This window comes from Marmota flaviventris, chromosome 2 (genome assembly GCF_047511675.1).
Source record: "Marmota flaviventris isolate mMarFla1 chromosome 2, mMarFla1.hap1, whole genome shotgun sequence".
Lineage (NCBI taxonomy): Eukaryota > Metazoa > Chordata > Mammalia > Rodentia > Sciuridae > Marmota > Marmota flaviventris.
The window spans coordinates 89,918,540-89,936,458 of NC_092499.1; the positions used below are offsets into that span (position 1 = coordinate 89,918,540).

Sequence of the window (17,919 nt, forward strand, 5' to 3'; positions counted from 1 at the left end):
TAGTTTAAGACTCTCCCTTCCTGTTTCCTTCCTGGTTTCCAGCTGCTTAGAGCTCAACAAGAGAAGAAAGATATAAAACTGCAAACACTACAGGAGATCATCAGGATGTGATCTATTTTAAATCACCTCAGCCAACAACAATTATAACTTACTCCATATATTTCAGGTTACTCGTCATACCTAATGATGCATAAGCAACTTTTTCCCATCCTAGATCACTTTCTTTTTTTTTTTTTTGGATGGACACAATATCTTTATTTTATTTATTTTTATGTGGAGCTGGGGAACGAACCCAGTGCCTCATGCATGCTAGGCAAGTGCCCTACCACTGAGCCACAACCCCGGCCTCCAAATCACTTTCAACATTGCCAGAGTGCATAGAGAAAACAACAAATACATTAATTTGCTGAAAATCTTTGACCAGGAATCTCTAGTTACGTTTTTCCAACTCTCAAAAAGACCATAAACCAAATATGAAATAAGGTTAATACTTCCGAACAGAAAGGAGACTAGAGTTTTTCAGGTAAAGCAAATTTTTACTGTATATATATTATGCTTATGTTTTAGCAGGACACCCATAATTCATTCTTTTCTTGTACTATGGATTAAACCCAGGGGTGTTGAACCACAAAGCTATACACACAGTGCCCTATCCCCCACACCTTTTTTTTTTTTTGAGACAGGGTCTCATTAAGATGCCCAAACTGGCCTTGAACTTGCAATCCACCTGCCTCAGCCTCTCAAGGAGCTGGGATTATATGCATGCACCACAGTGTCCAGCCAGCCACACAAAATTCTGAAAATTAAGGATGAGTATATGTGGAAGGCAGATCAACATGCTCACCTTTAAGCTTTTTGTCCTCCTTGAATTTCTTTTTTTTGGGTCCAAGTAAGTGTCGTTGTTGCTCATAAAAAGGGTCATATGTAGAAAGCAGGCCTGCACTGTAGTACTGGTACTGCTGCAACTGAAAAATGCAAAGTGTGTAATAGGCCTGCCTATGTTGTACAGACCAGCCTTAAAATCATCACTGTGAAAGAAAGCTGAACCATAGGAAATCATAGCTCCTAAATAAAATATTCTTCCTACAGAGATCAGTAAGAATTTATTACATCAAAGGGAATTTCCTTAACTTCAAAGCAAAATAACTTTAACTGCTATGCATAATACAGAATGCTGAAAAAAAAAAAAAAAAAAACTTTAGGAAAAAATCTTGAGGCTTCTGAATTTATACCAGATAATTTATTTGCTCCTGATATACCTGAGATAAAATTAATTCCTGACAGAAAGATCTCCCCTTGGAAATATTTCTCTTACCAATAATAGGTCCCCAGGTTCCTGATGCTTGACAGTCTGACCTTTACCAGTCAACCAAATTCTTCAATCTTTCAAGTCTTCTCTATTTGTCTCCCATTAAGAGAGTCTACCATTATTATGGATAGTTCCTGTATTACCAGAATTCTAACATGAATAATCTAATTGTTTCCATCCAGGAATCATTTCAAAATTTCACTTAAATTGACAGCCAAATCTCACATTAATTCTGTCTTATTTATTGCTAATGCATAAATATGAAAATTAATTAAAATCAGGTAGTCCACAATTGACATTTTTACCTGGATTATAGACAAAGTATTGTCCAAGGACTGAAACTAGAATGGAAGTGTAATATGAAGAACTCTTACAAGATTCTCAAAGGTCAAAATTAAATGAGCCCTCATCAAGCTGTATGCTTAGTTTGTGTTCTTTTCTACAGGTATTCTGTACCAATTTTTTAAAAAATACTTATTTTTTAGTTTTTTTTTTTTTTTTAGTTATTTTATTTTTTATTTGGTGCTGAAAATTGAACCCAGTACCTCACGCGTGGTAGGCAAGCGCTCTGCTTCTGAGCCACAACCCCAGCCCTGTACCTCAATTTTTTTTTAAATATTTATTTTAGTTGGACACAATATCTTTATTTAATTTATTTATTTATATGTGGTGCTGAGGATTGAACCCAGGGCCTCGCATGTGCTAGGCAAGCACCTTTCCACTGAGCCAGAACCCCACCCGCTATACCTCAATTTTTAAAGTGAGGAAATTTGAAGTTACATGCCTTATCACTAGACTATAATAAACAAACAAAAAAAAAAACACAATTTGAATTAAATTTTTCAGGAATTCTCCTTATCACTTCTATCAGATTATAAGTTTCAGCATATTATATTCAAAGCTTTCTGAACTAACTTTGGACTATAAGAAATTGCTGGAAAACTGTTTGTTTCCAAATATGCTATTTTTCATACAGACAATGAATTATACTTCCGGCAAAAATCAAAACACTTTAGTAAGAGTGTCAAATAGTTATCACTTAAAACTATCATCATTTTAATGTTAGTAGGTGAAAAAAAGGAATTTTCCAAGACAGAACACTTTTAAAGAGCAGTTGCGGGGCTGGGGATGTGGTTCAAGCGGTAGCGCGCTTGCCTGGCATGCGTGCGGCCCGGGTTCGATCCTCAGCACCACATACAAAACAAAGATGTTGTGTCCGCCAATAACTAAAAAATAAATATTAAAATTCTCTGTCTCTCTCTCTCTCTCCCTCTTTCACTCTCTCTTTAAAAAAAAAAAAAAAAAAAAAGAGCAGTTGCATGTAAACATTCTGGCAGATCCTCAAAGGGTTAAATAAACATAGTTACCATATGACCCTGCAATTCCTGTGCTAAGATCACACCTAAGAGAATTGAAAACATATATCCACACTAATACTTACACACAAATCTTCACAGCAGTACTATTCATAAGTAGCAAGAAGCAGAAATAAGCCAATCAGTTGATCAACTGAAGAACAGATAAATATGGTATATATGCAACAGAACATTTGGCAATAAAAAGGAATGTAGTACAATACAGGCTATAAAAGGGATGGACTTTGAAAAAATTATATTGAGAGAAGCTGCACACTCAAAAGATACCGTTGTATAAATCCATTTGTACGAAATGTTGAGAATGGGAACATTTACAGAAAAAAAAGGTACATTCTTAAGTCCCTTGATTTGACATCAAGCACAGCCCCCAAACAAATAAGATAGACTGGAAGTTGCCTGATAGTTGCCTGACACTAAAGAAAAAGAAGAAAATGAATGGCAACAGCTCAGGAATATGAGTTTTCTTTCCAGAGTGATGAAAATATTTTACAAAATTAATGATGATTCTAACATAATGCTATAAATATACCAAAAACTATTGATTAGCAAGTGTTTAAAAGCTGAATTTTGGGTGTATGGATTATGTCTCAATAAGCTGTTCACAACCACCACCACCTAAATATAAAGTTTAAATATATATCTCATTAATGACTACAAACCAGAGAGAGTAAACACCCAGCATGAAGGTCTGAGTTTTCTCTTGAAACCCTCACCTCCTTGTCTTTGCTATACTTATTTTGGTGAAGTTTCTTATATTTGTGTAGTCGAAGCATGTTGTGAAGTTCTTCTCTGCTAAGATTGAGTTCTTCTTCATCATCATCATTGTCTTCACTCTGAGAATCTGCTTCACTGGATTCATCACTTAAAAGAATGTTCTGGAAAATGGAAAAAATGAAAATATAATTTTCGCTATGTTGTTATTCAATTTATAATCCAAGAATTTTTTCCCCAGATCCTAAAACAATGACAAAAACAGCTGGAGAACAGTCATTTCAGTTTCCTTTATATTCCATTTACTAATTCAACTGAAAAACAAAAAAGGATACTATTAAACCTAATAGGAAGGTTATATTGCACTGAGTACACTATACATAAGATTCTCAAGCTAAATTTTAAATTCCAAGGCAAACAAAACCAAACCAAAATCTACCTATAGAATATAGAAGAATAAGAAAAAGTAAGCCACAATAACAAAAAAAGGGAAAAAAAACAAATAGCCGTTAATTGATGAATGGATAAACAAAATGTGGAATATCCAGATAATGAAATATTACTTAGCTATAAAAAAAAAGTACTAATATGTGTCACAAAAATAAAGAAGCTTAAAAAATTATGCTAATTGAAAGAAGCTAGGACCACAAATGATGATTCAATTTATGTTAAATTTCCAAAATTGACAAATCAAAAGAGACAGAAAGCAGATTAGTGGCTGGCAGGGACTAGGGGAACTAGAGAGTAGGGAGTGGCTATTAATGACTACACAGCTTCTTTATGAAGTAATGAAATGTTCTCAAATTAGACAGTGGTTATGTCTGAGAACCACCTTGTGAACACACGAAAAACTACTAAACTGTATGTTTTAAAAGGTTAAATTTTATGGCAAGTGAAGTGTATCTAAATTTTTTAAAATGTCATGGCTACGTATAAAGATTTATGCATTTCTACCAGAACAAAGCCTTACTGACGTTGAGTAAATCAGACCTTTTACACATGAGCCTTTTAAAGTGCACGAGGTAATAGTAAAGAATTTACACTTCGTTTAGCTTTTCACAGGAAAAGAATGAAACAGTGAAATAATTAGTTTTATTTTATTTATTTATTTTGGCGCTTGGGATTGAACTGATGACCTTGTGCGTGCTAAGGGAAAAACAATTAGTCTTTATTTTTTTAATTTGTTTTAGTTGTAGACTGATACAATACCTTTATTTATGTATTTTTATGTGGTGCTAGGGATCGAACGTAGTTGTTTCACAAATGCTAGACAAGTAGCTGCCATCACTGAGCTACAATTCCAGCCCCAAATAGTTTTCAGAAGAAATACTATCCTAAATTCAAGTCTGGCCATTAATAGTAACATTGTAAGAAATGTAAATGATATTATACCACTGGTGCTGCTTGTTAAAACTCCAATGGCTTATGATTATTATTAGATTAAATACAAATTCCTTAAGTGGATATATGAGGCCTTGTGTTATCACAGCCTCCAATCTCATCTTTTACCTCTGCCCTCCATTCACCGTGCTCCAACAGACTGGCCACACTGGCCTTCCTTTTCCCCTAGACATACCAAGTTGATTCTTTTCTTTTTGGTACTGGGGATTAAAACTAGGGGCACATAACCACTGAGCTCCACCTACAGCCCCTGCCCCACCTATAGCCCCTTTTATTTTTAATTTTGAGACAGGGTATTGTTAAGTTGCTGAATTTGATCTAGAACTTGCAATCTTCCTTCCTCAGCCTCCAAAGTCACTGGGATTATAGGTGTGTGCCACCTCACCCAGCACTAAGGTGTTTTTTCTTTTTTTTTCAATATTTTTTAAGTTGCAATTGACAATACTTTTGTTTTTTTAATTAATTAATTTATTTTTATGTGGTGCTGAGGATTGAACCCAGCGCTTCACACATGCTAGGCGAGTGCTCCACTGCTGAGCCAAAGCCCCAGCCCCCTAAGGTGCTTTTTTAACTCATGAATCCCACAGTTGTTTCTTCTATTTGAAATGCTCTTACAATTAGACCCTCACATGATTCTCTCTGGTCATTCACAAGTTAGTTGAAATGCCGTGACTTCCTAGTTGACTTGTTTGAAAGTTTTCTTGTTTGAAAGTTTACTTGTTTACAGGCTTACTCACTACCTCCTCATTTAGAATATAAGCTCCACAGGGCAAGAAACCAGTCCATGTTCAATGGCTCCTGGCACATGAATGCACTCAATCAACATTTATTGCATGATTGAACTACTCATGGACTGATGGAAAATTGATATTCCTGATGACATGAGCCAACAAGGGCAAAGATCTTATCTAATTTGATTACTATATTCCTTTCTCCACTGTGCTTTACCAATGTTTGCTAAAATGATGTCACTGAACCTTCTTCAAAATACCACAACCAAGAACCCCTAGGCCCCTAGGGTGTATAGCTAAGTAGTAGGGCACTTGCCTAGAATGTGCATCCCCAGGACCAGCATGAGAAATAAAAACAATCTGTCAATCTATAAAAATGAGTTAACAACTTGCCCTCTATTAGCAATATCAGCAGATTATTTGAATTGTAAACATTCTGCCTTATTTCTTACCTTTAGCCACTTTCTGCTTTTCTTCAACTTAGAGAAGTTATACAAATTCCCCTTGTCAGATTTTGATTCTGTATAAAGAAACAAAAATAAAATGAAATAAAAATGAAAGAATGACTACACCAAGAGAACTGCTAGACCAAAGAGGGATCTCAAGCCACACAGACCTGACTGCAGAACTCCATTCAGCGAGTACGGGTTTAACATTCCAGAACTGCTTGCTCCAGAAGTTTCACCAAGCAATGAATTTGGAGGTTCTTCCTTTACTTGTATTAAGGGATCCCCAGACTGGGGCAATAAGGGATTGCTGTCATCCAGTCCATCTTCACTATCATCGCTATAAATTGAATAGCAAGTCAATAGTCACAGTTCCTCCAGCAAAACATTATACTTTAAAGTTAGTAAAACTGGATATTTTATAGAAGAAATTGATTCTTAGAAAAGGCTAACTGTATTTTACTTAAAAGAAGAAAAAAGAAAACATCAAAGATAACAAAAGTCCTAAAATACTTTAACCCTAAAGTTTACAGGGATAAAAGGAATCAGAAATGCGGTACATTATAAGATTACAAAGATGAAATAACATACCTAGAAATATTCCTGTTGAAGATGGCTGATGTTTGTCGCAGGAAATGGTCCAACCGGAGGGCCCTCTCCAGATACTGAAGATAGAGGGGCTTTGCCAGCTCACTGCAGCCGCCATCGTCCCCGGCACCCAACTCTGAGGCCATAGAACAAATCTGTCTTCATGCACAAGGGCCTCCAACTACACAGCTGAGGAACAGAGATAAGTAGTAAAAAAATGAAAAAGACTATTCATTTTCTTTCTCTTGCCTACTCTCTCACAAAATGAAGACAAGTCAGACCATCTAGAACACAAGATACTGAGAAGATAGCATGAAACAAAGGTCCATCAAAAATTTTAAAATATTTTAAAAAACATAAAACAATGTAGAAGGATCATGATAAAACTCCTTAGACAGGGCTGGGGATGTGGCTCAAGTGGTAGCGCGCTCGCCTGGCATGCGTGCGGCCCGGGTTCGATCCTCAGCACCATATACAAACAAAGATGTTGTGTCCGCCGATAACTAAAAAAAATAAATAAATAATAATAAAAAAAAAACTCCTTAGACAATGCCTGTTAGTGCTAAGGCAGAAATTAAAAGCATAGGATGAATACCAAAATATAGTAACACTGTCATGTTACAATGAAAATTTGTATTACACATTTTTGAAATAGTACCCTTTTCTCCTACAATTAACAACGACTTATAATAACTATGAGTAAATAACTACCCGAATCTATACAACAAATTCACTGCTATGCACTTCACAGGAGAGAACTATAGGAGTACTTATCAGCATCACCTTAGAAGTAGTTGTTGCTTCTTCATTTTGCATTAATATAACACATGTGAGAGGTATTCTATTTACAGCGGAATTGACATATTGACAGAGTTTTTTACAATCTCTTGTAAAAATGTCATAATGGGTTTAATTTTAAAATGATTTAGAAAACTGGAGCAAAAAGAATAGAAGGGTCAAAAAAAAAACAAAAACAGGCAGAGCTTATGCATTCTTTTTGCTGCCTCATGTTGTTAAACATGAAGTCAAAATGTCTTCACTTGAGGAATTATCATATCAGCACAACTTTCCCCACAACTGTCTTTTATGTAATACCTTCTATCTATAAAGAATTACAGGATTTAGCTAGGATTAAATAATGAAATGACAATATATAGCAATTAAGCCACCATCTAAGAAAACAAAGATAAACCACAGATTAGGAGAAAATATTTGCAAATCATCTATTGGATAAAAGTCTTATATACTGGGGCTGGGGTTGTGGCTCAGCAGTAAAGCACTTGCCTAGCGTGTACGATGCCCTGGGTTCAGTCCTCAGCACCACATAAAAATAAATAAATAATACAAAGGTATTGTGTCCAACTACAATTAAAAACAATAAATATTTTTTTTAAAGTCTTATATCTACAATATATAAACACCTCTCAAATAGCCCAATTTAAAACTGACAAAAGGTTCTGAAATTTCATGATGAAGATATACAAATGGCTCCTAGATAGATGAAAAGATGTTCAACATCAATAAATAATACAAATTAAAGATACAGCATGATACAATTTTATACCCTCTAGAACGGCTACAATTAAAAACAAAGATGAATTCTAGATAGGGAAGAGGGATGTTATGTGCTTGCCTAACATATGTGAGGCACTGGGTTCGATTCTCAGCATCACATGTGAATAAAAAAAATAAAGGTCCATCAAAAACTAAAAAATATTAAAATAAAAAAAAAAGATTGTTAAGTAAAAGAAACCAGACATAGAAGACCACATTTTCTGTGATTCCACATACATTAAGTGTTCAGCACTGGCCATGGTGGTTCATGCTGTAATCCCAGCAACTCAGGAGGCTGAGGCAGAGTATCATAAATTTGAGGCCAGCCTCAGCAACTTAGTAAGACCCAGTTTCAAAAAACAAAAAAGGGGCTGGGATGGCTCAGTGGTAAAGTACTAGCTTGGCATAAGTGAGGACCTGGGTTTCCAGCCCAAGGGGAAAATAATAATACTAATTTTTGAAAGACTGGGGATGTAGCTTGGTGGTGGAGTGCCCCAGATTCAATATGTATTGTGTGCAAATACATACATACATACACACACACACACACACAAAAAAAAAAAAAAAAAAATCAGGAAACAAAGGTTACAGAGACAGTAAACTAGGGTTGTCTGGAAGTACCAAAGAGAATGGACTCTAAATGGATATAAGAGATCTTTTGGGGAGGCTCAAAAATGTTCTAGGGCTGGGGATGTAGCTCAGTGGTATAATGTTTACCTAGCATATGTAAAATCCTAGGTTCAATCCCCAGTAACCCCCGTCACCCTCCCGCACACAGAGTTCTAAAACCACATTGTAGTTGATGTAGAATTCCAAAAAATTCACTAAACATCAATGAATTGTAAACTGAAATGAATTACATGGTATTTAAATTATCAGTCTTGGTAACATAGTTCAAGAAAAAAAGAATGTTAAAAACACTTTTTTTAAAGGCTGGGGCTATAGTTCAGTGGTAGAGCATTTGCCTAGCACATATGAGACACACTGGGTTTGATCCTCAGTACCATATGAAAAAAAATGAAATAAATAAAGGTTATTGTGTCCATCTACAACTAAAAATAAAATTTAAAAAAAAACTTAAAAAAAGGGGTCTCAATAAATTCTTCTCTGTAAATTGAGACCTAACATGTTTCACTTGTTTTTAATAAAAAAATACCAAAACTCCCTCATTCCCCGGGCATGGTATGGCATGACTGTAATTCCAGCAACTGAGGAGGCTGAGGCAGGAGAGTCCCAAGCTCAAGGCCAGCCTTAGCAATTTAGCAAGGCCCTAAACAACTTAGTGAGACCCAGTCTCAATATAAAAAAAAAAAAAAAAAAGTAAAAAGGGCTGGGAATGTGTAGCTCAATCCCTGGTACCAAAACAAAATATTTTCAAAATTAATTTCTCAGTAACTGGGCTAAGTGAAGTCAAAATCTATTTCTCCAGGAAAGCTTAATTATGTCCATAATTGCACAATGCTCAACATAGACAACCTTGTTACATGAGTACTCATGAAATGCTGTGACTTCCTAGTCATGAGTCTTAAAATCTCACTTGTCGGGCTGGGGATGTGGCTCAAGCGGTAGTGTGCTCGCCTGGCATGCGTGCGGCCCGGGTTCAATCTTCAGCACCACATACAAAAACAAAGATGTTGTGTCCGCCAAAAACTAAAAAATAAATATTAAAAATTCTCCCTCCCTCCCTCCCTCTCTCTCTCTCTCTCATCTCTCTCTTTAAAAAAAAAATAAATTAATTAAAAAAATAAAAAAATATCATTTGTCCCAGCATCACTTCTGTAGGTAATCATCTCTGATGGCTGAAATGGTAATCCTGATGGTAATCATTCCCTTATGTCCACAGAGCTACCAGAAGGTGCTACAGGCATGAAGTTCTTGACCAATCTCCACAAAAGGTTTCATGACAGTATCTGGAAACTTAAGCAATAATATTTTTAAAGTGTTCAATTATTTTTTTATTGTGGTAATATATAAAATTTACCATTTTAACCACTTTAACAGGCAGTGGCATTAAGTATATTCACAATGGTGTGCAACTATCCTTAATTTTTATTTTTAAACTCCCTTTTAAGATTGGTGAACTTGGGCTGGGGTTGTGGCTCAGTGGTAGAGCACTTGCCTAACAAGCATGATGCACTGGGTTTGATCCCCAGCACCACATAAAAATATTTTTAAAAAAAACTAAATAAACAAAAGAAAAGGTATTATGTCCATCTACAACTAAAAATATTTAAAAAAAAAAAAGATTGGTGGACTCTAGTTTCAGCTCAGGTGCCTTGATTGGCCTGTTAAAAGCCTTAGACATTCAACTCCTACATTTGTCTTTTATTCTCTACAAAAAAATTGCAGGGCCATGGCCAATTGACCCACTAGTTATACAAATTCAGCAGAGCACTTGACACTTCAACAGCCCTTTTACCCACTTCTTATCACTCTCTACAAAGATTACTTCAAATCCTTTCTTCTTCAAAATTCTTAAGTCATGCACCTCCTCACCTTGGAAGGGCTTGAGGAGCAAATATCTCCATTTTTAAAAAAAATCTGACTTCAGCTCACTGGTTTCCTCCTTATTTGTGGTATTTGAGTTAATAAGACAGATTGACTTTATCAGTCTACAATTGCAACTCTTCAGTCAAGGTGATTCTGTGTACTTGTGCAAAGGATCTATTTCCTATGTCATCCATTATGTGCCATGCCCATGAATTCATGTTTTAAAATATTATTTTACTCTTAAGTTATTTATGGTTCTCCAATATAGTACAACTGGGCATACTGTGTTGTTTTTAATTATAGATAATACTACCTACAGATTTCATTTGGTGATTAAAAAAAGAGAGATTATAAGATACTTGTAATAAGGCAGAATTAGAGCTAACCAATTTGAAAATCAGAATGACTGATATTGCTGACTAAGTAAATCTTATTTCTGGATACTCTCCATCTCTTTGGAAACTTCTGTCCTATTCCTTCTTTATCCCCTCTGTTGAAACTTCTTTAGCGTAACTGTGTAAAGTCCACTCATTCCTTCATCCATTTTTTACTCTTAGGAAATCTCATCTATAACCAGGACTTCAATGAACAGTTATGTGATTGATTCCCTGGCCCCAAACTTACAAAGTACACATTCTAGATGCTTGTTGGATATTCCACCCTTTAAAAAAAAAAAAATTTTTTTTTTGGTAGTTGTAGATGGACAGAATGCCTTTGTTTATTTTTATGTGGTGATAAGGACGGAACCCAGTGCCTCACACATGCTAGGCTAAGTGCTCTGCCACTGAGCTATAGTCCCATCCCCGAAATTCTACCCTAGATAGTACCTATTCTACCACTAGCACCTACAAACTCAAATTTCTCCTCTGCCCCCAAACCAGCTAGTTCCTCTTTCTTTCTTATGTGTTTTCAGGTTTGGGGGTTTTTGTTTTGTTGCTGTTGTTGTTTGGTACCAGGGATTGAACTCAGGGGCATTCAACCCCTAAGCCACATCCCCAGGCCTATTTTGTATTTTATTTACAGACAGGGTCTCAACTGAGTTGCTTAGCACTTCTCCTGAGGTTGGCTTTGAAATTGTGATCCTCCTGTCTCAGCCTCCGGAGCCACTGGCATTAATAGTTATTTGGACTCGAAACTCAGGGAATCACTTTTTATACTCCCCTCTACTTCTCTTCTTACCTTGTAACCAATGTGTAGTTGATTGTTCTTTGGAAACCAAGTCTGGTACCAGACCTTTCTTTCCCTATTAAAGTTCTCCTTTAAATTCTTAACTCACATCTAGACCACTGCTTCCAAATGTAGTTTCCCAAGTTCATCTTAATCTATTCATACTCATAGCTATTGTCAAACCAGTACCCGCAAAACATCATTCTGACTATGTCATTACCCCTCAATACTTTTCCAAAATTAAATAGTCTAAATAATTCAGACTGAAATTCAAAGACCTTACCATCTGGCTTCAAATTATCTTTTCCAATTTAATCTTTACTGCCCCACTACAGATAAATTGAGAATTCCTGTAAAAATATCTCCTAACATCTTAGTAGACCCACCCCAATCTTCAATTCAAAAGCTTTTTCAAATTATATGCTGTCAAAGTAATTCACTGTAGACTGGTCTTTCCACAGGCTCTCTCATCCTAATTATCCTGAAACTGGACTCTGATCATACTTCAGTTCCTCTTATAACAGTCTACTGTCCACACAGTAAAGTATCTGCTTCTGAACCTTACCCACATATAACAGACTGTGTTCATGAGTGATCCTAGACTGATAGTTTACAGTTAAGAGTTACTGCTATATCTTTATTAATGATGTCTTGCCCTTGTCCTATGAAAATGCCTGTTAAGATGTTTTACCAGGTTGCAATAAAATCTTTCAAAGATAAAATGAAATACATTGTTATGGAAAACACTTTTAGATTATCTTTAGCTAAGACTATTCTCTCTCTCTCCTCTGAACTTTTGAATGGTAATAGAAAACATGGTGCTTATATGATCTTATATTCTATTTAGTGTGTGTGTGTGTGTGTGTGTAGATAGATATCTCCCCTATTAAACTCTAAATTATTGGGGAAAGGAATTCATATCTCATGAATCTATTTGATTCTGATATTTTATAAATAATTACATTAATTTCCTTTTCCTTCTTTTTTTTGGGGGGGAGTAGTAGGAAAGATCTAGAGATTGAATCTAGGACTTGCACATGCTAGGCAAGCAATGTACTGCATTCCCAGCCCTTTTAAATTTTTTACTTTGAGGCAGGGTCTCCTCTCCTAAATTGTCCATACTGGCCTCAAATTCATGATGCTCTTGCCTGAGGGTCTTGAGTAAATGGGATTACAGGTATGCCACTTCATGACCAGTTGTAGATGGACACAATACCTTTATTTATTTATCTTTATGTGGTGCTGAGGATCGAACCCAGTGCCTCACACATGCTAGGCAAGTGTTCTACCACTCAGCCACAACCCCAGTCCCCTATTTTCCACTTTTATACACAGTCTAAATTTCAAGGCTACAAAACTATAGCTCTAATGTTACATTCTACATAAAGACAATCTGCAGTTAATACCATTAGCCTCTAGCCCCATCTTGGATACATTTGAGAACAAAAGTTTAAATCAAACTAAAAGATACAAAAGTTAAGAAGTAGAATGGGTCCAATCATTCATTATCTTACTTCTGCTGAGCAAGGACAGGAGAATTCCATGAATTGATAGTCTTTCAGACAAATGATCATTAAAACTGAGTTTCAGACAGGTTTTTAAATATTGGGCAAGTGAGACCAAGGTTTTAGTTTTAGACAAGAACCTGAAATGCACCTGCACCAATCACCAATTCTTACCTGAGGACAGGACTTTTTTTGTTTGTTTTGTTTTGTTTGGAGGAATGGGGGGTGGGGACTGAACCCAGGAATGTTACACCACTTAGCTCTATCTCCAATCCTTTTCATTTTTATTTTGAGACAGGATCTAAGCTGCTGAGACTAGCCTCAAATTTGCAATCCTTCTGCATCGGCCTCCTGAGTTGTTGAGATTACAGGGGTGCACCAACACACCAACAAAAAGAACAGAACTTTTTATATCTTCCCCTAAATGAAGAGCCTAATAATGATACCTATTTGAAGAGAAAGCAATTTGATCTCTAGATAGAAATGAAATAAGAGGTGCTGTTCAAATGGCAGTTTAATCTAACACTTTTTAGTTTGGTTGCATTTATTTGTTTGTTTAAAGATGGGTGAGAATGCACTGATTGTTTTTCCCTAACTCAATGGTAAAAACAATATATAGACTAGTGATGTAACTAAGTGGAAAAACATACGCTTTTAGAATGCATGAGGCTCTAGGTTAAATTTCCAGCACACACATGCCCCACCCCATGTCCACACACAAAGAATGACATCTAATGAACACCACATACACTACTACAATTACAATCATAACCATTACAAATGTGTCCTATTATTTACACATTTAGATTTCCTGGGTTCAACCCTCAACAAGGCCCTTCCTATTAAAAAATACAGACAAATATCTACTAATATTAAAAATATAAAGCATTAAAGTTAGACCTAAGAGTTATATTTTTTTAATTTTATTTTATCATTTACATTATGGTAATGTGCTCTTTTGTCTCTTCTCCATTAGGAATTCCAAACTTAGTGGACTTTTTTTTTTCTTTTCCTTTTTTTTTTTTTTTTTTTTGAGGGGGGGAGGGGGACAAAATACCTATCAAAATATCTGAGAAAATTAGTTCAAGAATGTTGATTTAAACTCATAAATTAAATCATATCAGCCTTGAAGAACTAATTTCTACATGAAGCAGAGGTCTGCAAGTTGGAGGCCAGCTGGGCAACTTAGTGAGACCCTGGCTCAAAATAAAAAGGGTTAGGGGTATGGCTCAAAGGTAGAATGCATACTTAATAACTGCAAGGCCCTGGATTCAATCCCTAGCATTTAAAAAAAAAAAAAAAAAAAATTAAATAAAACTCCCAAATTTATCAAATGTAAATAAAAAAAGGTTGAATAAAGGCAATATGCCTCTTAAGGAAAGAACTGTAACTTAAAAAGCATTTAAATGATTAAAAGCTCAATGGTAAGGCACATGTCTGTAATCCAAATAACTCAGGAGGAGGCTGAGGCAGGAGGATTACAAATTCAAAGCCAGTTACAGAAATTTAGCAACGTTAAAAGCAACTTGGCAAGACCCTGTCTTAAAATAAAACATAAACTGGGTGCAGCGGTGCACATCTATAATCCCAGTGGCTCAGAAGGCTGAAACAGGAGCATCCAAATTCAAAGCCAGGCTCAGAAATTTAGCAAGGCCCTAAGCAACTCAGCAAGACCCCCGTCTCTAAATAAAATATAAAAAGGTCTGGGGATGTGACTCAGTGGTTAAGTACCTTTGAATTCAACCCCCAGTACCAAAAAATAAAAACAAAACATAAAAAAAGGGCTGAGGATGTGGCTTAGCATCCCCTGGATTCAATCCCCATACTAAAAATAAATGAAGACAGACAGCATGAAGCTAGTTAAAAACAGTGCTTTATACAAAAGGCCAAATATTAAGGAACTATAAAATCTAAATTTCCCACCTGTGCTCCAAATCTGAGAAATTCTGTTGCCCAAATCTATTATGTCCAGATCTGATCCACAGGTAACACTGATAATTCATAGTGCTAAGCCATAAATAACAGAATCAAGCCAAATAAACAAACTCCATAATATTTTAATAGATGGTTCGATTCTTAGCACCACGTATGGATAAATAAAATAATGGTCCATTGACAACTAAAAATATTTTTTAAAAAATGATACAAACACTAGATTAACATTTCAGTCACCAGCATGATGATCTTTAAGTGCGGTGTAGAAAAGGGTATTTCCTTCAGAGAACTTCTTTTAACACAAGAGGTAAGACTGCAATAGAATAACTACAATAAAAAGCATACTTGGGGCCAGGCACAGTGGCACATAACTGTAATTCCAGCTACTTGGGAGGCTGCAGAGTAAGAGATTTGAGGCCAGCCTGGACAACTCAGTGAGACAATGTCTCAAAAGGGGGGGGCGGGGGGGTAGAGATATAGTTCAGTGGTAGAGCATCCCTTGGTTCAATCCTAAGTACTGTGTACATGCACATGCACACACACAGGGGTTGGGGGATATAGCTCAGGGGTAGAGCACTTGCCTAGTGTATGCAAAGCCTAGGGTTTGATTCCCAGCATTGCAAAATGGAAAAAAAAAAACAAAAAAACTTTTGATTAGGCGACTTAAGAGATGTACAGATAAAGTGTTATAGTTTAGTTTTCTTGGTTATGCTGGGGATCAAACCCAGGGCTTCATAAACACTACGCAAGCACTCTGCCTCTGAGCCATCCCTAGATAAAGTGCTATAGGATTTTAGGAAACAATGATTATCTTAGATATTAGACTATATTAATGTTTCAAGAAAATTTTATATACCTAATGATTACATCCTTTATAATATCTGTAATTTTTGATGAAGAAATAATGGGCTGGGATATGGAAGGTCCTTCCATGGACATATGATCTTAAAAACAGAAAATGAAAAGTCTAAGCAGGGCGGTAGGGCACACCTGTAATCCCAGCAGCTCAGGAGGCAGAGGCAGGAGGATTACAAGTTCAAAGCTAGCCTCAGCAATTTGGCAAATCTCTGAGCAACTTAGCAAGACTCTGTATCTCAATAAAATATAAATCAGGCTGTAGATGTGGCTCAGGGGTTAAGTACCCCTGAGTTCAATCCAGGCACCAAAAAAAAAAAAAAAGGTCTAGTAATTATGATCATATAAAATCAATGCCCAAACCGAATGGCTCACCAATGAGTTCTACCAAACATTTAAAATAGAATTAATACAAATACTTCACAAAGTCTTCTACAAATTAGAAGAGATAAGAACACTTACCAAAATTATTCTATGAGACCAATAGCACTCTGATCCCAAAACCAAGTAGAAATAAAGAAAACTATATATCAATATCCCTTATAAAATACACACACACACACACACACACACACACACACTCCTCAACAAAATATCAGCAAACCAAATCCAGGAACACATAAAAATGATTATATACTACTACCAAGCAGAATTTATCCTAGGAATGAAGTTGGTATAACATCTGAAATCAATTGTGCTACACACATCAGTAAAACTAAGGGTACAACATACATGATCATCTAAATAGACACAGAAAAATTATTTGACACAAGCCAGCACATTTTCAAGATAGAAACACTGTACAAACTTGGCATAAAAAGAAATTTCCTGAACTTGGTAAAGGGTATATATGTAAACTTCAAAGCTAATATCATATTTGGTGGCAAAGGCAAAATGCTATTCCCTTTAAAACCAGAAACAAAACAAGAATGTCTACTTTTATCATATGTATTCAAAATTGTACTGAGAGTTTTAGCCAGGCCAATGAGGCAAGAAATTTTTTAAAAGGGCACCTAGTTAGAGACAAAGAAGTAAAACTTTCTCTATTTATATAGTTAACATGATTTTAACAAATCAACTGGAAAAAAATTGATTAGAATAAGCTCAGAAATCTTCCATGGTATAAGATCAATACATAAAAATGAACTATATTTATAAACACTATGAGTGAACAATCTGAAAATAAATTAAGAAAACAATTTCATTTAGAGGCCTTAAAAATGACAAAATACTTACAAATAAATTTACCCAAATAAGTGCAATACTTATATATCAAAAGCAGGAAGACATTATTTTAAGAAATTAAAGAATTAACTCCTGTCATCCCAGCTACTGAACAGGCTGAGATAGGAGGACCACTTGAGCAAATGAGGTAAGGGGCAATATAGCAAGAGACTGTCTCATTAAAAAATAAATAAATAATAAGAAGAAGAAAATGGAAAGAAAAGATGGAGGAGGAAGAACTAAATAAATGGAAAGACATTCCATGTTCATGGATCAAATGATACAATAAATTATTAAAATGACAATAAATATAAATTTAATATAATAACTACCAACATCCAAATTGGCTTTCTTTTCTTTTTTAAATAGGCAAGCTAAATTAAAATTCCTATGGAAATACAAGGGACTTGGGATAACCAAAAGGATTTTAAAGATAACTCTTTTTTAAGTATGAGCTGGAATTTCTCAATTTCAAAGCTTACTAAATAGCTGCAATATTTCAGGCAATGCAGAAACTACAAAAGGATAGATATATACAATAATAGACTAGAACAAAAGCGCTGAAATAAATCTTTACATTTATAATCAGGTGATTTTCAACAAGAATGTCAAGATAAACCAACAAAG

At 35.4% G+C, this 17,919-nt stretch overlaps 1 protein-coding gene across 3 annotated transcripts in view; it reads right to left on the reverse strand.

Moving 5' to 3' along the window:
* The window catches only part of Ino80 (INO80 complex ATPase subunit), a 129,949-nt gene that overhangs the window by 95,720 nt on the left and 16,310 nt on the right, over positions 1-17,919 (reverse strand). For 2 of the 3 annotated variants that reach the window (XM_027925365.2, XM_027925358.2), the window contains exons 2-6: positions 6,566-6,751; positions 6,145-6,314; positions 5,981-6,048; positions 3,399-3,560; positions 845-965 (exon numbers count right to left, since the gene is read on the reverse strand). In XM_027925365.2, the coding sequence (XP_027781166.1) occupies positions 845-965; positions 3,399-3,560; positions 5,981-6,048; positions 6,145-6,314; positions 6,566-6,708 (664 nt within the window). In that variant the 5' untranslated portion in view covers positions 6,709-6,751. The remainder of the gene's footprint in view (positions 1-844; positions 966-3,398; positions 3,561-5,980; positions 6,049-6,144; positions 6,315-6,565; positions 6,752-17,919) is intronic. The other variant, XM_071608095.1, reaches the window with a different exon arrangement.